We start from the raw sequence: 22,063 nt of genomic DNA, 5'->3' as shown, positions 1-22,063 counted from the left end.
CAGTGCATATTACAAAAAATCTGATTTTTCAAAGCAATGCCTGGGTTCAGGAGCTTTGGGTTAACTGCCACTAAAACTAAATGCACCTAATACAACCCTGGTGTCAGCAGCTATAAGAAGTGGAGCCCATGTCCTGAGCACACTTTTGTCCCACCCTCTGGCATGCCCCCAACAACGGCACCTGCACTGAGGAGTGAGGAAAGCTGGGTCTATCACTGATGCTTTCTTCACGAGGATAGGAGGAAACTCTTTTTTTTTTTTTTTTTTTTTCTGTTAATTTCAAGAAGTATTTCTGTTATTGGTAAGAAGGGGTTCTTACTTCCTCTACAGACTCAATATAGAGAAATACCTGCTTCATCCTAGGACTTTGAAGTACCTGGGGATCATGGGGCAGCTGTTTAAAGATCATCACTAAGTTATTTACCTCAGTAAGTAAAAATCTACAGTTAGAGTCGTGTTTTCTTGTTTCTTACTTTTTAAGCAGAATTTTTCTTCATCATCTTGGAGGAAACAGGGTAAGGAACTATGCCACAATAATCAGGAGGAGAACAACACATCTATTTTAACTTACAAAGAGGAAAGCCCAGAGGAATAATACTTGCAAACATCAGCTGAATTGATTTATACACTGCCATAGTCTATAAGCAACACTTTTTAAACTGCGTTCATTTTTCCACTTCTTCAGCTACCACTAAGCAATTAGCAGAACTCATTAACCAAGTGACATTTTACAAATTAATAATTTACTCCTGTAAACTAGAAATGTGTAGTAAATAAATCTTGAGTTAAATAGGATCAGGAAACACACAGAATTTAATCTGTATTCACAGTTTTAAAAACAGAAGTGCTGAAAAAATTATTATCTTCTGTTCCAGCCTAGATTTTACTCTGTAAGAGTCTTTTTCTCCATGAAATTGTTCAAGGGTAATTTTAAAAAGACAGCAAACATTAAGATTTTAAGGGACTGAAGAAAAGGCAATGGGCATATGAAGAAAGACTGAAGTTCCCTCAGTGGATTTCCATTACTACAGACATCTTTATATTTTAGTATATTCAGAAACAATCCCTTATCTCCCTGGAGCAAGAGTGAAGTAAGTGAAAAACATTCAGGAGTCTCTACTGTATTCATTGCAATTGAGCGACCTGACTTGTGAGCCACCTGGGCTGGGGGACACTTTTGATGTAGACAGCTCAGTGTCACAGTAGATTCTGAATTAAAAGACAACCTTTGATATTAAAAGTTCTGCCCCCATTAAGCTGACTGTGGCTGTCATTGCACCGCACGGTTGCATTCTCCAGGCAGTCTCACAGGCAGGGTGATGGCTTTTCAGTAAGGCAACTGTACTTACACTTTGGAGCTGAAGAACAATGAAAATGTTGATTCTGTGGTTTAGTCAGACAAGGGAAAATTTAACTTTAGATCAGTAAGAAAGCTTTGGTGTACTGCCAAGATTCTTTACATGGTGTAGATATTGTGACCTTGTGTTTAAATAATGAAAACCAACCCTTTATTTTTATTTCATTCTCATTATTCTATTTATACACTATCCTCCTTTTCCAAGGCATAGGCATTTTCCAGTCACTCTAGCACTTTGACAGAATTTTTTCTCACAACTTAATTATATTGTATTTTTATCATAACAAACATGCTATACATGTGTGTCTTTATGTTACACATGGAAAGAAATGTGGTAACAGCTCCAAATACAACCAATGCACTGGGACCCACACTGGCCATGGGTATCAAGTATTATTTCTGCTGAAAATCACTATGTCAGTGAATCCAAACATGAAATTCTTCTATTTTCATCTTGGAACCTTACGCATTTCTTCTGGAGCAGCACACAATTAGAGGGACTGCCAAAGAACAGTTACTTTGAACCTCTCTATTCCGCTACTGGATTTGGCAAAATCCTATCACAAAATGAAATTAAAGTGCAGCAGACGCTATGCTTCAAGAAACAGCAGAATTTCCTAATACTAAGAACTTTTTCAAAAACATCATGAAATTGTACTTAATAACTTAGGTACTTTCCCTGTGCAGAAGGTAGAAATACAACTCCAGAAGGAGTCCAGAGTTATTCAGTAAACAAAACTAAAGGGGTTTTTTTTGCAGGGGAAATTGATGTTTCAAGGCACAGGGCACTAGAGCATTTGTATCTGAAAAAAAACTAGTTACTGTCAAAACTGGAAATGAATTGATGCTCATTTCCTTTGTTAGCTTCAAGTCTTGGATCCTGAGAGCCAGTAATAATTACTAATGACCTATGACATGAGGGATAATAAGGAATAGTATTTGGCTTTCTGTGTAAGTACTCAGTAGGAGGGAAACAGATCTTCAAATTTTCTATTGAGAAGTTTCTAAATACAGAACTGACGTCTCCTTACACTATTTCCCCCCTCCTGCTATTTTTACCTGAATCTTTGAATGATACGAAAAGGATGTTATGAGCTGCTGAACTTGTCTTCAGCCAAGTATGAAGTTCTTGATAGAGATATTAATAAATGCATTTTCCCTCCCTGCAATGGTCCATGTCTTTAAAGCCATTGTAGTGGGTACACCTTACAGTTATTGCAATTTTTCCACAACCTTCTCAGTGCCTGTCTATAGTGCTTTTCCCAAAAACTACCAACATTTTTGGGCATCACAGTCAGTGTTTCTGATTTTTTTACACAATCCCTCTCTCATTTATCACTGTAAAATATAGGATGAAAAAGTTATTTTGAGTGGAATTTTTGGAAGTCTCTGAGAAATCTAAGAGAAATTCCCTTTTATTTAGGAAAAATTTGTTATAAAAATGCAATGGAGAAACTGGTTCAGTGCCCTTTTTCTACTTAGAAAATTCATATTTTATTATTTTGAAATAAAAAAATATAATTTTACTTTTCCCCCCCTCATTTTTCATTCTAAATTTTCCACTGACCCTATGTGTCCAATCCTACTTGTTTCACTGTACAGTCTTTCCAGGAACAAGCGAATGATACCAGAAACCTGGCAGATTTTAAACTTTACAAAACTGTATTTGAATGAAGGGGATTTCAGTGGATTTTGTACTAATTGGTATCAAGTCAGGCTGTGTGGTGAAGACATTTATCTTCAAAATTCCAAACCTGGAACTGTAACAAACTCCTGCAGAGAGCACAGGTTTTCAGACATGCTGAGTTATCAGGAGAATATTACCTGTCTTAAACCATGGTACAAATGCACTTTTTATGTAATTTGCCAGACTCTCTTCTAGTAAGACGGCAATAATAAATTAAAATTACACCAACCACGAGAGTAAGTAAATGGCCATTTTGCTTACAAGGTAAGCCACTAATAGCGCTTTTGCTACAAACTTGTAGATATTTATTGCTAGTTAAGTCATTATTCCATTACTCAATATTTAGATGGGATTTTAATAATGTATTTTCAATAGAGACAAAGTGAGTTTCTGTCATAAGCAGTTCAAATATTAATTTAAAGTTATGATAGCTTTTCCTGTTTTGAGGTATAGAATAGTTTACAAGACAAGGCAACAAATTCAGAAAACTCCACAGCTTTATCAGCATAACCATTCCTTCCAAAAAAATTTTAGAATAAAATACTGACCTAGTTTCAGCCAAGACAAGTACACAATATTAAAAATATAAGAGGAATACTCCATTTAGAACAATTTCTACTATTTTTGAGGAAGCAGATGGGGATTGCTGCTTGAGACAAGTAAAAGCACAAGACCTTGCTATGATATTGTAGTCATCTCCTAAAGGATTGACAGACTCTGACTGACTGTAAAACCCTATCAACTCCAGATTTGCACCCCACAAAACAGTAATCTGTCAATGCAGCACTTCAGCAATTTTTAGCAAAGCAGCCTACAACTACCTGAATTCCCCATGCAAATGATAGAGCAATGCATGCCATGAAGTATGGAAGGGATGGCAGAATTCACCTCATCTCAGGAACAGGTGTGTTTGTTACTCAGTTCAAATGAAAAGCCTAACTTTATGTCTATTGGTATATGGAATTATTTCTGTATTTTAAGTAATACAAGATAAAACTGTTCCCAAATTCCCCAGATTGAAACAGGGCATTTTAGTTCTCACCGAAACCTCCAGCTTGGCAAGTTTCATGGTTTTATGTTACAATGGTAGCAAGAAAGGAAAATTCAGCAGATTCTTAGTACAAAAAAGATCCCTTGGATCTCATTGTCTTTGAGAGCTTTTTCTAGCCATCTCAGAAGTAAGATGTGATATGATCTACTGTGAGCCACAACATTGCTGTGACAGAAGCACAAGCTGCCTTTGCAGATATATTCACTCAATGGCAAGACAAGATGAATTTTCATTTCAATAGAATTGTTTTCCATCATTGCTGGGAATACAGAGTCAGACAGTTTCCCCCACTAGAATCCACTAAGGAGGCATGCTTAGCTCTACTTCCATATTAGTTACTCTCCTAAGCAATAATACAGTAAAATTCTGATTTTTAGAGCTCCTAAAGACACACTTAGAATTTCTAATGACACACCAGGGGAGAAAAAGAGCATGGCTCCAGCAAACCATTGCTATTGCAATTCCAAGAAAGGAAAAGCCCCACAGTTAAATTTGAAATCCAGAAAAGGAGGTTGCCAAGGACCCTCCTCCCCCCTAAACACCCACAGCTCTTGCTGGGTCTCAGCCTGATGAATCACAGACTGCTCAGATGTGCAGGTCAGAGCTTGCACATTTGGGTCTGGAGTGCTGAGAAGCTCCAGGAGCTGCTTTGTCCTGCATCATCTCATCTCACTGCTCTGGCGTTGTGAGATTCTCAAATCCTCACCTGCTTCTTACCTGCCAGCCACTGCTCAATGGCCAGATTTCACTGTGAATTTCCATTTGTAAAATCTATCAGGTAAGTCCAGTTCCCTCTACAGCGTCTCTCTTCTTTTCATTCACAGTTTCTAAACATGATGCTCTTGATAACCCACTTTGGACAAGCTGTCTTAAAATATACACCAACTGTGACTTAGAACATTGTGGCCTACAGTGCACAGCTGAATGGCATCAATAATGACTTTTCTTTCCCTAAATGGGTGTGAGACAGAAAAAGCAATGATGACACAGCTTAAGGCTACAGCGCCGAGAATCTTTTAGAATATTCTTTCAAGCTGTACACCAGCAGAAAAGGATTTGAAGCCTGAAGTAACATATTCATTGTTAGAGAGTGTTTCAGTATTCTATTGATTTAGCAACATGATCCACAGTCCTATTAAGTTCGACTATGAAAGGTTAGGTGCTGCGAATGGGTTTCAAGACTTTCAGGAAGTCTGAAGTCCTGGAGACAGTCATACAGTAGTACCAAACATGAGTAAAATTGCAAAGTTCACCTAAAAAGAGTAAAATGTATCAGAAGGTTGATGCACTGTCTCATACACCAGCATTGTCCTGTGATAGCAGCAGCACCTGTGGATTGCTACAGCTGTATGCAAAGGGAAGCAAAAAGGCCACCAGTCCATACAGTGAATATGGTGTATGCTTTATTCTATTTACAGTACATTTGTTATAAATATAATACATTTCTTGAAAATCTTGAGTAGATTTTTTTTTTAACAGATCAGTTGTTATACTTACATAATAAAGTAAGTGACAATTTAAATGACAATCTCATGGTTGTGAAATAGTGCATTCTGTTTTGAGATGAATGAGAAAATACTCAAACTGGTTCAAATTATTTTTTAAACACCCTAGGTGGACTTTTATGCAAACCTTGAAAAGCCACCATTTTCCATAAATATGAAACCAAAATTTTAAACTAAAGAACCAAGAATCAGAAATGGATTTGAGAGACCTCATTGAACTTCACAGTAAGGTTGGGATTTACCATGACTAATGGCTTCAGCCAGGAAAAAGCCAATGAGGTTTTCTTCCTGAACCATATCCTAATACAGCCACAAATATTAAACACACCATGCTGAAGTTGTAACAGCAGTCAAGCTGCATGTTTGACAGGGGATTGGACATACAAGTATGTTCAGATCTGCAGTTAGAGTATTTTATGAGTATCTTAATTACCAGAGAAGAAATACATTATAAAAGGATAAACGTATTTTCAGTCCAATGTGCCTTGCATCAAGAAACAAACTGACAAGTGATCTGAATATTTTGTTATTTTCTTTTCTACACGATCTTTAGTAACAAGTTAGATGTTTGAGGTGCTATTTCAAAAAAACTGCAGCAAAATGTCAACCAGCGATGTAAGAAAAGAATCCCATTTATTTTGTCTTTTAGTGCTTTTTTTTTCAGGAAGTGGTCAGATATTATTGATAATAATCAGTGCAGGCATGGAGTTCTGCTGACTTGTTTCAAACAAAGTGACTTGGTCCACGAGTTTGGCAAATACTCTAGGGGTTCCAAGGTTATAGACACCTGTATGAACAAAGCAAGCTTTGAGCTGCAAGCTATAGACCTCCTGGCCTTTAAGTTGAAGCTTGTATTGTGTTTGCCCAAGCCATGTAAAAGATCCATGTATTTCTAGTGCTTCAGAGCTGAAAAAGAAAAAGATTAAAATGTTAATTCTCTGCACTTGAAGCATATATTCCCGATTTACAGGACTCCTTCCAACTTCAAGTTTTCCCAAGATTGCAGAATGCACTGTGTCCCCCTCACCAGGCCCTTGCAAAGATTTATACTTTCTAAAAACTTTTCAGAAGTCAGGAGTAGGGAACTTATGTTACTATTCAGGCTGTTCTTGGATGAGTGCCTACTGCCATTTGTCTTTGATGTCTTTGAAGCTGCCGAGTCTTTTTGACTGCTTGCCTACAATCACTACTCTTAAATCACTGCCTTCCCCAAATGCATACTTGCTGTCTTTGTTCTGAGAACCCTCCTTATCTTTAAGAGATTTAGGTTTATCTAGCAAGACAAAGCTAAACTTTGCAAGGATTAACAGTTGCCATCATAGCTACACACAGAACTCCACTTAACATTTTATCAAGATACTATAATAAAACTTAAAAAAAAAAAGATCACGTGTCTGTCTTCTTTCCTCCTACATCCATACCCACACACGTGTTCCCAGAAATACATGCAGACTCAGAGTACCCTTAGGCAAATTTAGGGATGCTTATGTCCATCCATCAGCTCAATTTAACTCTGGGTCTTTGGTTCCTAATGTACTGTACACAATACACAGGACATTAATTACACATTGATGTACAATTAAGAACTCAGTGTATTCTCAGCTCTCTACACAACTGGCACATAACACTAACACTAAATGTAGTAACACGATCCAAACTGTGACAGTTTAAAGAAGTCCTATTTAAGGCATTCTTAGGCTTGTCCCATGAGCTAGAGTTAAAGCAAACTGCACATCACACAGGAATAGTCAACATGGATATACACTGCTTTAGAGACATTGCACTAATACATTAGAAGAGAGTATTTGGGGGCTTTCTTTTTAAGCAGTTTCAAGGTACATGAGTACACCACCCTTCTAAAGACACGTCTCACAATGTAACACAACACGACCATCTTGTGAAAAGACAACAGATCCACGAAAGGCTTCCTAATTGTACCTGAAAAGTAAAACCACACTTAAATCTTCAGCCTTCCATTTCTAAACCTGTGTATTAGGCTCTGGGCTTTTAATATCTTACTTGGCTCCACGGACTGTCAGCAAGAAGCACCCCCCCAACATCTTCACAATCTCTCTCTCCTCCCTGGTGTAAACAAACTAGGTACTACTGAATCTAAGAGGGCAGAAGGGAGGAAGGGGAGCTGTCACCTGCATCACCCATGAGTTGAAGGTGCCTTGTTTGAACAGAAGTGGCAGAATTACAATAGTATAGATACCACAGTACTGAATTCTCTAACCCACAAAAAATCTTCAGTAAAACTTTTAGAAGCAATTAATGAACACTTCCTCAAAGTGAGTATTTTCCCACATACTACTACAGTTCTAAGCAAAAAAGCAGTCACAAGAATCAGCTGCTAAACCCAGAGGAAGTTTTAAAAATATCCAAGGTTCTATAAAGTTTTACACTAAGCCAAATTGCAGGAGGAAGTTGTTGTCTACTAATTACTCAGTATTTTAAAAATGAAACCCTAACAACTTATGTTTAATAAAGGTTGGTGAAACTCTTATTTCACTAATGGAAAAGCACTTTCCTTTTTCTAGAAAAGATGTGCATAGTTTTAACTATTCAAGTGTCACAATTAAAAGCCCTGTCATAGCAGAGACTGAAGACAGTTAACTGTATGAACCCTTTATGAACTTTCATTCTTTTGAAGAAGCCACTGTTGAAAAAAAATCCTGTTCCAGATATTCAATATAGTTAAAATATTACAAGACTCCCCAGGCTAAGATGGGTTCTTAAAAAATAATGTTTTATTAACATTTGCACACTACCTTGTTGGTTTATGCCTCAAATCAATCATCACATCTACAACAGCCTGGGAACAATTGGAAAGTAGGAGAGTCACAGGTACCAGACAGAGGCTGCAAAGAGAAACAGTTCCACATTAAAGGAAAAAAAAAAAAAAAAACTTATTCTGGATTGTCTTAATTATACTCTTAAATAGTTAAAATGAATTCCAGTAACACAGAATTTATATGTAGTTGTCAATTATGCCAAAGTCAAGACAGTGTAGGCAGCAATATAACCACTAGAGCAACTTAAAATAAAAGTTGTCAATTAAGGCAAACAGCATTGGCTCATTTCCTGTAAACCTCAGTTTACAGGAAATCTGCCTGTGTGACCAGAGACATTTCAGAATGGGGTAACACGGTCCAGTATGCTATTTTCTGAATTTCTGGTTGGCACATCTTGACTGGATACTTTTCTTCTGCACTGCCTCCTGTACAGGAATTGTTGGCATTGGGCCTTAACAGTGCTCAAACAGAACAGACAGCACATGCACATCTGGATTTAATGCAAGCCTTTATCCTCAATAAAACTAACAGTTAATTGATATTCTGCCTGTTCACAATTACTATTATTGTTTCTATAAACAATGCTGCAGCAAGATATTGACCCCAAGATAGTGACAGGCAGGAACATGAACTACTGCAGCTGAAACAGCTCTATGTATTCAGCAAGTGATTTGTGTCATTGGAATTCCCTGCCATTGCTTAACAGTCTAAATATCCTAAAATTGAATTGTAAGAGAAGAACTGTTAGACTATAACCATAAGAGGTGAATGTCTTACAGGGATAATGCATGCTTTATCAGTGTCACTAAAATACAGCGCCTTAAAACATTTAAATGTTAGATTTTAGAAATAAATCCCTTTCTTTTCACAACTTACATTAACTGTTATAAAAAACTGTAACACAGTAGAGCTTTCAGATAAAACAACTCAAACATGAATAGGTACCTTCATGTTTCAAATACAACCCATTCAATGTTCAGAACTTAAGCCAGGAGGTTTGTTCATATCATTATCACTTAGAAAGACTCATGGATTTTACAGGCTCCAACCAATTCACTCCAAAAAGCAGCAGGCTTTGTGACAGAGGTTAATACTGATATTCTTGCAGGAGACAAGCCCCACTGATCTGAACAGTTACCACCTTTCCTTTTGATATAAGTCAGAACCATGTGCAGGTAATCTTGGCAAGTGAGATGCTGTAGCCATAACAGCTCCTTTGAGCTAAAAGTACATCTTTCTGTCTGGCTTCTCAAATAAATCACACTATTACTCTGACAACAAAAATAAACAAAAAGGGAGTAGACTATTTTTTTTTCAATAAGTTTGATAACATTACTTGTTAACATTAAAACTGTGAGCTATGGTATTACAGCTCTTTTTTATTACATGAAACTTTCATTTTACCTATAAAATTCTGAAGCAGTGAGTTTAAAAATTGAACAAGATTTCACACCTGCATACCAGGCTTTTATACCAAAACCCACACAGCACCTCTCAAAACGATTTATGCCCAGTTAACAATGTTTCTGAAGTTTCTAAAGGTAATGTTCCACTAACCTTTTTTGATGAAAAGAATGATTGAAAGACTCTGGATAATGAAGACTTGTCTTAATAAGATTAGAAAGTTGCTCTGGTGTTGGTCTTGCAGGTACTGGTGTGTTTTCTGGTCGAAAAAACTTTAATAGAACCGTTTCTGGTAGTTCCTGAAAAAAATTCAGAATAACACTGAAAATAGTAACATATGGTACAAGATATCTTGTTACAGAAGTTACAACTTTCCATTTTGAACTATAGCTCATAAGGGAAACAAACTTGCAGCATCATGAAGCACACATTTTTTCCAATGCAGTTTGTATCTAAGCATGCTGGATGAGGAACTGGTATGATTTACCTATTACATTCTTTTGAGAAAGACTTTACAGTTGCTTACAAAAAAAACCTATTGGTACAAGTTTCACAAAAGCATGCTATTGTTGGCAGTGGTTTGCTAGTCCTTGGATTTGGCTTCCAGGGTAAAGGGACAGCATTTACACTGTTCCCTGTTCAGCAGTTGTACCTAACAACAAAATATTCATCACCTGCCCTAGGAAGTTCAAAACAGGAAAGACAATGCACGAGTCTCCCAGAACAGATCCAAAGTAAAGCAAACGAATTTAGAGGAACATGTGAACACTGACAGAAGGATTTAATAACAGAGTATCTTTGAAATGCACAACAAATGCCCTTGCACATATGAAAGTTACCTTTTGTCCCCAGCTGAAAGCCCAAGACAAGCTCTAACACACTACTTGGGATTCCCCCTAACCCTTTGGGTGGAATGAGTCTCTGAAGCAGAAGAAATTGAGTGACACAGAAAGCTGCAACCAGACTGCACTTGGTGCAGCATTTCTGTCCAACATCATCTAATCTGGTTTGTGAGCAGGATTTATCCAGGAAGGGGCTGCCCTTTAGAATTTCCTTATGAACCTATTCTGCAGAAAATCCATCTTTAAAGGAAAAAAAGAGTTTATAGCAGTAAATGCGAGTGCCTACTAAAAACACATGAAACAAGATTTTGAAGCCACCAGTAAGTTGGTACAGTATAATCAAGTTAATACTTTTCATTAAACGGTGATAGACTGTACCTTCTAAGTTGAAAAGAAACACTACAGGCAATGAAACCTGATTTAAAATTCAAACACTGGGTGTTCAGAAACTCATATTAACACCTTAGTCACTGTGCTGATAATACCAGGAAGACACCAAATGTTTCAAAAGGCTTTCAAGTCCTTCCTTCAGAAGGAAGAGTAGTTTTCTCAAAAAGTAATTTGAGAAGAAAAAAGGATATTCCATAATAACAATAAAATATATTTTAAGTGTTGAATGAGTTTGTGGTTTCCATCCTACTCTAACAATGCAAACTAACAGCATGAAACACAGCAGAGGTTATAGGTTTTTGTTTAAATTATTCTCTCCCCTCAAACAGTCCAACCAATTTTCAAGGCTGCTTTCAACCACACAGCAATATCCTACATACTGTAGTTTGCCCTAGAGTCAATTACCTGTTCCAAGTCCTCCCAATCAGAATTCCCGAGTATTTTTTTTAAACCCTACAAAAGACAAATACGAATATTTACCGCTACAAGTAGACAAGTACATCATGAAATGCAGCAGAAACATTTACTGGTGAAAGTGCATAGTGCTGTTAATACTTCAACTCTTTAGTTGTAATATTACACCTCTGTTGAAGGACTAGAAAACAGCAAAATTAATCATTTTCCAGAAGAGCTAAACCTTAATTCCAGCCAGCTTCTGGGTGTCAGAGTCAGAAAAGATGTCTCTCTCTCCAAGTTTAGCTGCTCAAGCGCTAGGCTTTTTGTGATTGTGTACCTAAAACAAGGGCTAAGATATGACATTTAGCCCATGATTCTCTTATCTAATGAATGGCTCAAGAAAGAATTAAGCACTTCCAAATGATAACCAAGAAGATCAGAAAGCTATGCAGAGACAACTAATAAATACTAAGTTTAAGGATGCATTAAACTCCTGTCCTACTCTGGATCTTATGAAATTGGATCACGGCTTAAAAAAACCAAACCAAAAGCCCATACCTACTTGGCACCTGTACCCTCCCTCCAAGAATATACACCAAGCAGTATCAGTCTGATATTTAGAAACAAAGGAAAAGAAAAATCAAGAACTGAAGAGGCAATACTTTGTTGCTGAACTCCTAGATTATCATCCACAGTTAAGTATTGCCTTTTAAAAGGGAAAAAAAATATTCTGACACCTAAAACCTGCTTGCTGACTCAGTGTGGTTCTTTGCAAAGCCTACAGAGTGTCACAAGCTCCAGTAACCAGCATAAACTGCATACAAGAAAGCCACATCAATGGTTAAGATTGTCCCTTTAAAAAATCAGTTATGGTGTAATTTGAGTGTCTCATCTATACAAACTGGTAGAGGTAGCGAGGCTTGACTGGAAGAGACTTCGTAACAGATTGGAAGAGGGGTGTGTGTTTTCGTAATTTTTTTACATTTTATAGCTGCATTTTAAAGCTTTTTTGGTTTTGCCTAAAAATACACAACAGGTATTAGGATCAGAATGACAGTGTGGAACCCTCAGGTTTCAAGAGCTACAAACTGCATGGCTGGTGCTTGGAAAGTTGTTTCCTATTTTTAGACAGCTTCTTGTTGCCTAAAGCCATTTACAAAGGCCAGCTTCAAAAAAATACACTCAAATCTAGACACAAGATTTCTGATTCAAGTAAAATAATCTCAACATCTTCACTTATTTGTGTTACAAGAAAGTCCCAACCTTTAGAGTCTGGTATTTTGCTTTGAAATATCATCTAGAAATCATCTCTATATATGCTTCTGAAATGGTGCTTTAGTCATTCATACCATTTTCAGATTTCTCCTGCACGTATACTTAGCTAAAAGTTGAAAAAGCAACATTTTTAACAATTCAAAGCATCTTTTAATAGATGTAACAGACAGATCTACCCATGATACATTCCTTAATATCTTAGAATGCATTTTCAAATTGAAAAGTTCTTCCTTTTCATCAAATGGACAGAAGCGATGGTATCGTCACATACAGTCACTTTACAAGATTTTTATACCTAATATTACACAACATTAAATTTTTTTCAGTTTCATAAACAATATTCTTAGAGACCGGGTCAATGTGCTCTTAAGCACACCAGAAAAAGGTAAGCATTGCAATTTGATTTCCAAGTTGTATGGAAAATCAGCATATTCACCCCATAAACCACAAGTCACACAAAGCCAAAAGGATTATTGACATGCTCAGTCAAAAATGAAGGACCAGTATGTACAGCACAGAAGAAAACCTTAACAGAAAACTCTTGAATGGAGCTAAGCATAAGTAAAAACAGAATATATGAAAGCAGTACAGTAATAGTGAGACATCTAAGTGATGTATTTTTCTCCCTTTCCCATTTTAGATCTGAGAATTTCCATTTTAAAACCTCAGGTTTAAGTTGCTTCTTTCAACATGTGACTCATCTATATTCATTCTAGCTCTCAACTACAGAGATGACTACTCCAGGAACAGTATTTCACTGACACCAAGAATAATACATTTGAAAACAGGTACCATCAGCTCTGCAGTCCACAATGGGTAAAGCAGGAGATTAAATGTTGCAGCTATTTGGAATATTTCATTCATGACAATAATATAAGCCAGTCCTCCCAAACTGCTACTGTATCTGCTCCATTAATTGATACAACAGAGTGAAAAATGTGTATTTCAGTTCTTGATATTGATTTACCCTTAAGAACTTTGCCTCTTCTCTACTGAGGTGTTTTAAGGAAAGTCTTAAACCCATTCCAACAATCTGTTTTATTCAATCATCTCCTCCCACATATTCTGTAAGAAGTCCTGGACTAGCAAAAGATATCACTTCCAGTAATAGGAAAAATAGTTATTTCAACCCTACCCTCTCCTACATTTCAAGAATTCCTGCTTCCAATCAAACTGTTGCTGACTCACTAAGCTGCATGTATTTTAAGAAGCAGTCTTACCAAAAATTATCCTCTCTGCAGTGAAATACTGCCAAAACGCCTGCATCCATCCTATATACATTTTATGGATTTTTGGGCTAACACTGGTCTAATTCACAGGGCTAAATGTGCAGCCCAGAACATCATGTGCAGTCCTGAAGCACACCTGGGAAGGATGGATGCTATTCCCAACATGCCAACATTCAAATGACAAACCTCTAGGCTGCTTCTCACCTCCCATCGGTATGGGGTCTTTGCAAACCAGAACTGTGTCAAATGCCCTATTACTTCCACTATTATTTCCATCCCACCATATTACAATGCGCTTTTCTTCTGTAATCTTTTGGATTGAATTCACCAGATTAGAAAAACAGGGAAGAGAGCATTAAGACAGAATATTAATCAACAGCCCTGACTGTGACTGGATGTTTAATGCATTTGAAGTTAATGTCCTTTCACTAATTTAAGGTAGAGAGATCAAGAAGAGGAGGCAGAATAGCTGTATTTCTGGTGCAATCTTAAATTGACCTTCAGTTAAAACTACCTGATTCCAAAAAGCATGTTTCAGAAGAGAAATAGAACCTATAGCAGTACCATTGTCAAAAAAACCAGCCATGACTTACAAATACTCAGCTGAATTTATAAGTGAGGCTTTTATTACTTGGCCTGATATGGATCTATTCAAAACATTTCACTTTACTTACACCTTATATGATTTTTTTTCTTCACATACTGTTGCCTGTGACTATTAACATATCAAGGCAACAAACTATATTTAGCATTTTTTCCCCTTCCCTTAGCCAAAGGACATTTTTTCAAAAACACAAATGAAAGGAAGGATAGAAGATAAATGTTTTCCATATAATCCAGAGAGATTTCCATACGAAACAAATAAATGCTTTGACAAAGTCAATATTCTGTAAGTGTTCCTCCAGCAGATTACATGTTAGGGCTCCATACTTCTAGAACATAAAAGTGTAAGTAAGTAGATTGTCACATCTTCTGCTAGGTCTACTGTGTCCAGTAGCCTAGGCTCAAAAGCAGTGCTTTTTTGTTAAACAAGAAAATCCCTAGTGTAAACAACAACAAAAAACATCTGTATTCAGTGACAGAAAACCAGCCTTAAAGTCATAGTTATTGTAGTGGTTGGAATGAAAAAGGATTAGTATTTCTAATTCTATTTTGAACAAACATGGGAAGAGAAGAGACCACGTGAATTTGAGCAACAACAAACTTGTATAGAATTTTACTGTTACTTACATTTTTAATATGTTGGTGAATATAGAAATTTCACCCAGAAAAATGTTTTAGCCTTTCCCCAAGCCCCACTGTAAACAGAGGTTGTATCTTGACTTTATCAAATACTACAGCAAGTTAGGCTACTGCAATAATTGTACCCTGTTGTCTGTTCCACATCCCTGTTGTGCATTAAATGTCCCACAAGGAACCAAACAGAAGTAACCACCCATCCCTGTGGCTCAGTCAGCAGCCTAACATCTTACACATATAAAAAGATGAATTTATGTCAGTTCACCCAACCACCAATCTACCAGCAACTGCTGGAACAACTTAAACGTAACAGTTCTGAAGAATATCAATCTCCTGTTCTTCACTACAGTGCTTTACTGAAGCCTTGCTTCCCTGAACAGTAGTAGAAGCTTCTGTGAATCCAAACCACATATTTAGAAGCTGGCAAAGAGTTAATGTGAAATACACCACAACTGACAATGTAGCAAAAAACAACCAGTACAGAGGATTTAACTAAAATATAAAGTAAGCAATCTGATTTTGTTCGACACTTGATTAATTTGGTTAAGATTTGAGCCATTTCTCAGAGGACTAAAAGAAATAAGGGGCAGGGGATGCAGAGAGAAATTTTGTTCATGTTTCCTCAACGGCCATTGTGAGACTGTTCTTGGACTGGGGATAGCTGTCTGTGTCTGCCAGACACACAAAAACTCCTTTGCTGGATACAACAGCACGAAGCAAAAAAAGTCAAGAAGAAAGTCACTGTAAAGGAGCAACAAATAAAACTCAGCAATAAATGCAGAGTGGATTCTTGCATCCTAGGTGACACCCTGTTCAGAATCCGCAAATTTTTTTTCCCCCCCAGGTCAGAGCAGCCCTCTATCATCTATGAATCAGTAACCCACACTGTTGGTAAAAAGCATGCACCTCCGTCTCCCTCTGCTGTTGAGTCCTCAGAAAACAACCAACTTCAATACTGTCAGCACAAGGCAACTCAGGACAGTCTAGCATACTTTTGTTGGCAGTCTACCAACCATGTTCATGACTAAGGGGAATAAATACCAAAAAGACAAAACTATATACTGAAAATATTAAATCAGAAGTAAAGTCTGGGTTTGGGATTTTATACCACTGCTCCTCCCCAGCCTTCCACTGCTTGTGATACTTCAACGCAAAAGCAAGATAATTCAAAGACAATACGCAATTTTTAAGAGATTAAGTACATTGTTTTCTCTATCTAGCCTAATTTAATTCTATTTCGGGGATTCTTTTAATTCTGAAATGTGGGCTGAATGAAGTAAACTGCTGCAAAGTCTCAAATCAATTAATTTGCTATACCTCACCTCCTACCTCAGAGCAGTTTATCTGCACTCCTCACGGTATCATGAGCCAATTTTTAAAAAAGTAGTACATGTCAGGATATGCAACTTATCAATTCTTAGCAGTCCTGAGATCACAGGTTCTTAAAATTCATGCTAACTCTGGACTTTGGTTATCATGAGGACACAGAATTTACATGTTTATTTAAAAAAGCCCAACAACCAATTACTCTTAAAGCAGGTTTTAGCTGCATGACAATGCAGATATGTTTTTGCTTCCAACCAAGGTACAGAATGCCTCAAAGGAAGTGTGTTCCTCATGCTCAAAGAAGTGAATACAATAACCAATGTAGAAGCTATATGAAGATAGTTGCAATAAAACCTGATGAGAAACAGATTTTAGACAGCGAATGGTAATATAGTAGCATATATTCCTCAAAAAAAAAAAAAAAAATTGAGAGTACATATAGATCCTCCTTGTCACTGGTGGCAGGATTAATTTTTTTAGCTTGAAATTGATTGTGATACAAATAGAATTTCAGTCAACAAGAAATGCAAATTTCTACCCATACGCTATTCAGTCATTTATTTTAGGATGCAGATGTGATTCATTTCTATTTTCTCTTCCTATTCATTTCTGAAAACCAGAACTTCATGAGATCAGAAGTTCACACTATTTTGTCTCCTAACCTTAGATGTGTACAGTGTGATCTACTGTTCTACATGTACATTAAGACAGGGAAAGTAATACCTGAGGGGGCAGTGGTCATTAGATTAACACAGCCTCTAGTAATGCTCAGCATAGCTAATTCCCATTTATTTCACAGCACAAAGAACTAAATGGAAAAAAAAAATCTTAGCAATGTAAAAATACTTAAAGGCTTATGAACCAAAGCCAAATGCACAGCTTTCAGAGTAATTCACTACATGCATTATGGCATGGTATTTATAGGAAAACATTTGTCCTGTATTGTTTTCTTGACAAAATTAACACATAGTACTCTTTGCTGCAACTTCAAGAGCTCACTAAAAGCTAAATATTATGTCTGCAATATTGGTAAAAACATTAAGAATAGCACCAAAACAAGAAGGAACAGCAATGTGCTGCTCAAGAGAAGACTAAACAAGCACAAGACTTATTCTCTCTTATTCTGCACATTAGTATTGTTCATCCACATAAATGAAATTTAATACAGATTTTTACAGAACCTTATCTGTAACTTCCATAATTGTTACCAATTCATGTACCAGAAGACAGCCACCAGTTTCGTACAGATGCTGTTTTCTTTCATCAAGCAAAAAAACAACTATAAACTTCACTATTATACTATTAACTTCATAATATCTAATAATCATTACCTTTCATACCATGAACAAGTTTCTAGTTCTACCTGAAACACCAAAGAGCAGTTTACTTCAACAACAGCACATCAACATGCTTATCTGCATATTACTTTTCTTATGTTTCAACTGGACCTGGCTAGTTCAGAAGACTAAGCAAACCTGGAGTTAGCCCGAATTATTTAGTAATAACACGTATCTAATGATAAGATTGTACAAAAACTTTCACTTATATACTAGAGAATTCATTAAGTCCACTTAGAGAAAGAAGCAATTCTAAAGGAAAATTTCACAGTAGATTACCTGCTTCTGAGGAAATGAAAAGGCCTCCTTCCCAATTGTGTTAAGGGCAACATGATGCTGGCCCTCCAAAATAAGCTGCTTGCTGTCTTCCACAACATATGCCTACAGAACATAATACAAAAACATCTGCAGACCAGAAACTATGGTAAGATTCACAACACAGAATTACTGACTGCTAACTTAGGTGGAACATACTGCACTGATCAAAACTTAGAGGGCAGCATGACATATTTATACCAATTTCCACTGCCTCAAATGAGACTCTTTTTGTCAAGGCAGAGTGGGTCACTCCTACAGTTCTGTAATATCAAGCATTAACAAATATCTTAGCTTAAGATTTCATAATTTTCTCTTTTAAAAGAGAACTTACAAGGACTGGGCACATCCAGAGTAATGTAAAACCATTTAAGGACACTTATTACAGTAACAGATACTAAGACTATCTTTGCTTCTTGCATCATTATAGTTCTTTTGATTGTTTTCAGAAAAAAAATCACCTATGAATTTCATATGCATATGCCTGAAAGTTCAGAATGCCACATTATTTTCTAACTGCAATGTTCCAGGCCCAAATTACCACAAAGGCCACAATCATACATACCTTCCACAGTACCACAATGTTCAAATCAACTTCACTGCATCTTTGTATCAATCTGACTGCTTCATCAAATGATTGTTTCACTGTCCTTTGAGATGCATGAGTATGAGATTGCACATGCGTTCTTTTAAATTCAGAGGATAAGCTTTGGAAAAAGAAGTCTGCACAAGGACTGGCTGAACTTATTATCTACAAGAGAAAGAAAGGAAGAAAGTGTTCAGAACAGGATGTGAGAGGACTCAAGTTGCTCTAACATAGCTCATCATTGTAGCAGTTCAGTTCCATTATCCTGGTTGGCTTTCCTTTGCAAAACTACAGGACGCCAGACACCTTGGCTTCCATGCTTGACCTGTTAGATATCAGCTCTATCTAAAGGGCTGCTGAAGTTAATACAGAGAAAACAAAGCTATAACTTGCTAGTTTAGAACTACAAATACCAAACTTGGAAACGGGAGCTTTGATTATTATCACAAAGCAGCCTTCTGTGATACATCAAGTCTATTAGAGAGAGCTGAAGCATACAACTAAGTCATGCAAAATCATTTTTGCTTACTAATACTTTCCTCAGCTCAACTAGAATTATTTATCTAAGTTAAGAACTTACACTTTGCTAGCAATAGCAGATAACAGATTGCACAGCACATCCCCAGAGATAGATGGCACAAACAGAGGCACTGCGCTGTCATGTGTACCAAAGCCCTGATAAGGAAACTGGTTTTTAAGAGCAACAGTATTGATACTGCATCCTGTTGGAGACAACAGGATAAGCAAGCACCTTTAGCTTAGCAACCCCCCCCTTCCAAAAATGTTAGCTTTTCCAGAATATGCAATTGCAAAGCTGCTAACCATTGCACTAGCAGACTGCTGATACCCAGGGAGAAAATCCACTTCTGGAGTAACTGCACCTTCCTCATCTTCCCACTGTAATAAAATGCACTTGAGGAAAGCTAAACTTCCTGTAGCTCAGATTCCAACTCTAAAAAGGCAGAGGGATCATCTACCTCAGATTTTTAGTCCTAATTTCAATTTATACGCCTATGAAATGAAATGGCAGTGAATAGGTTTTCTTTGGCTTTAAAAGCTGAATACATACAGGAAAAATGTATGCTCAGCAATAAGCAATCTGACATTCAACTGACTAAATCCACTATGCAGATTTCTGACATATTGCAAGTGGCCTGTTTTCCTCAGGTTTTGGAAAAGCATTTGTAGTACCAAGATCATTTACTGAAAGGATTGTTCAATATCTGTATGTTTAAAAAAGATTAGAATAGCATGGTAGTCTAGACTCCTGAACTTCTGGAAAAATCCAACAGACTCTTTGAACACACTGCAACCTCCCGTAGTAGTTTTTAAATTCTGGGACATCCATTAGGTTTTCAAGTTTTTCAAATAAGCTGTAATTAGACTTTTTAGCCTGTCATAGTATAATTATAAGTATAATTAAGGACAAGAATCTGCTAACTGCAGGCCTCTACTAGAAAACTAGAGGGCTAGGATATATTTAAAATATCTACCCTGAAGAGCTGAAAAGGAAGGAAAAGCATTAGCAAAAAAAAGCCAGCTCTGTAACGTGATTGCAAAGTAGTTCAACTGTAGAGCAGGGATCCTAATATTCCTGACTATACACTAGCCTAGTTTACCCTACCACCTCTTTTGTCCTTACACATGACAGGGACAGCTTACACAAGACAAAATATGCAGTTGTACCCATCCACCTACCTGTTCATTTCCAAAGACAATATCTGCAAATGTGTAATTTTCTAAGGGATAAAAAGAGAAAGCACTGTTTTAGCATCAGGAAAAGTCACAACTTCAGCATACAGTACCCAAAGAATATTTTCTTTCAAAAAGTTACCACATTCAGGAAAGAACCTACCTTCCGAGTTTTTGCATCTCGCTGCTTTAAAACACAACTTTGCTCTCTCTCTGCTAGCCAGTTTAGTATCTGAAAGAAAAAGGTGGTGAGATTTTTTTTTCACTCTCAACATAATCAGAGTCCCTTAGACAAAAGTCACAAGTCTTGAACATTCACAGACAGGAATCACACTGATAACACTCAACAAACAGCTAATCAGGCATAGCAATGGCACACCATACAACCATATTTCTTGTGAGGGGAGTTATCAGCCACCCCAGACATGGATTTCTCTACAACACAGAAATAATTTATCTGTAAACTAAGCTTGTTTCTAAAATTAAGTAAGTCTGAATAAGTTATCTGTAAATACACATTTTTTGAAATATAACAAAAGAAGGGCTTTAGTATGTTTCAAATGGACTAAGTTTTTGGAAACTAATTATTCTGAAAGTCAAATTCAGCTCCTTGTAAGATTCTTTTAATTGTTTTTATCACCCAGAAGCTAGACTTGCCATCATTTTGGTGATAAAAAGATACACACCTTTGTCTCCAGAGATGTTAACAGATTTTTGAAGCTTCCAGTGCTTGCTATTGCTTGAAACTTGCACTATATGAAATTCCTTAACACCCGTCTCACTCTAAGGAACAGACAAAAGTTATGTCAAAGAAAACCAATCACAACTATGACATGCTACATTGTAAGTGTTCACTGCAAGGTGGCACTGTTAGAATCTTAATTTAACTCATTATTCACACCACTCATGACACACAGTACTTAAGAGACAAGGAGAGATTTAAGATCCACTGTAAAGTAAAGCATCAGTCCCAGATCACAGCAACTTACAATTCCAGTAAACAAGGCCACACAAAGAGGAAAAAAGGATCCCCCAGAAAAAGACCACAAGCTAGTATTTTAGATTAAGAACAACTTTAACAAAAGCTAGGCTTTTAACTCCAATGCAGAACACTGTCCACAAGGCTACTTAGTTTCTAGGATTATTTTAGGAGCATTGCTATATCATAAATCCTAGAAACTCAAGATCTATTTTGGGTTTACATATATACATAATAAAACGTAGCTTTTGGAGTTGGCTTCCTTTCTTGTACAGAGTGAGATGATGGTGGAAAAATAAGCCTCACATTGTTAACTTGGTAAGTCTTTTATAAAAACATTCCTCCCTCCTTGAGGGAGTGGACAATATTCAGTAAATGAAGAAAAAAACCAGAGCGTACACACCTTTAAAAGGAAACGACAAATCAGCTCAGTGGTTCCATTACCAACTAAGCGTCTATGAATTCTACAAACAGACAACTCAGTTACCTTGCTTTGTGACTGAAAAAATGGGAGCAGCTTTACCAAAAAAAATGAGTAAATTTAAATTAGCATGGTTGGAAAAACTGATTGTTTTCACCCACTTTAGTAAGTCAACAGATCACAATGGACACATTTGTATTTGGATTATATTAGCAAAAATGTCTTTATAGTTTGGTG

The 22,063-nt window shown here is 36.8% G+C and overlaps 1 protein-coding gene across 4 annotated transcripts in view; it reads right to left on the bottom strand.

The window, feature by feature from the left end:
- Positions 1 to 5,476: 5,476 nt before the first annotated feature.
- The window catches only part of TRAPPC8 (trafficking protein particle complex subunit 8), a 50,763-nt gene continuing 34,176 nt past the window's right edge, over positions 5,477 to 22,063 (bottom strand). For 2 of the 4 annotated variants that reach the window (XM_066182024.1, XM_066182038.1), the window contains 9 exons: positions 21,113 to 21,209; positions 20,590 to 20,658; positions 20,433 to 20,473; positions 18,714 to 18,899; positions 18,113 to 18,214; positions 11,437 to 11,484; positions 9,953 to 10,098; positions 8,372 to 8,461; positions 5,477 to 6,506 (listed from right to left, as the gene is read on the bottom strand). In XM_066182024.1, the coding sequence (XP_066038121.1) occupies positions 6,272 to 6,506; positions 8,372 to 8,461; positions 9,953 to 10,098; positions 11,437 to 11,484; positions 18,113 to 18,214; positions 18,714 to 18,899; positions 20,433 to 20,473; positions 20,590 to 20,658; positions 21,113 to 21,209 (1,014 nt within the window). In that variant the 3' untranslated portion in view covers positions 5,477 to 6,271. The remainder of the gene's footprint in view (positions 6,507 to 8,371; positions 8,462 to 9,952; positions 10,099 to 11,436; positions 11,485 to 18,112; positions 18,215 to 18,713; positions 18,900 to 20,432; positions 20,474 to 20,589; positions 20,659 to 21,112; positions 21,210 to 22,063) is intronic. The other 2 variants (XM_066182030.1, XM_066182047.1) reach the window with 1 other exon arrangement.

Source organism: Chamaea fasciata, unplaced genomic scaffold (assembly GCF_029207755.1).
Source record: "Chamaea fasciata isolate MVZ Bird 193981 ecotype frontalis unplaced genomic scaffold, bChaFas1.0.hap1 SCAF_1, whole genome shotgun sequence".
NCBI classification, from domain to species: Eukaryota; Metazoa; Chordata; class Aves; order Passeriformes; family Sylviidae; genus Chamaea; species Chamaea fasciata.
This window is presented reverse-complemented; position numbering and strand designations above follow the sequence as displayed.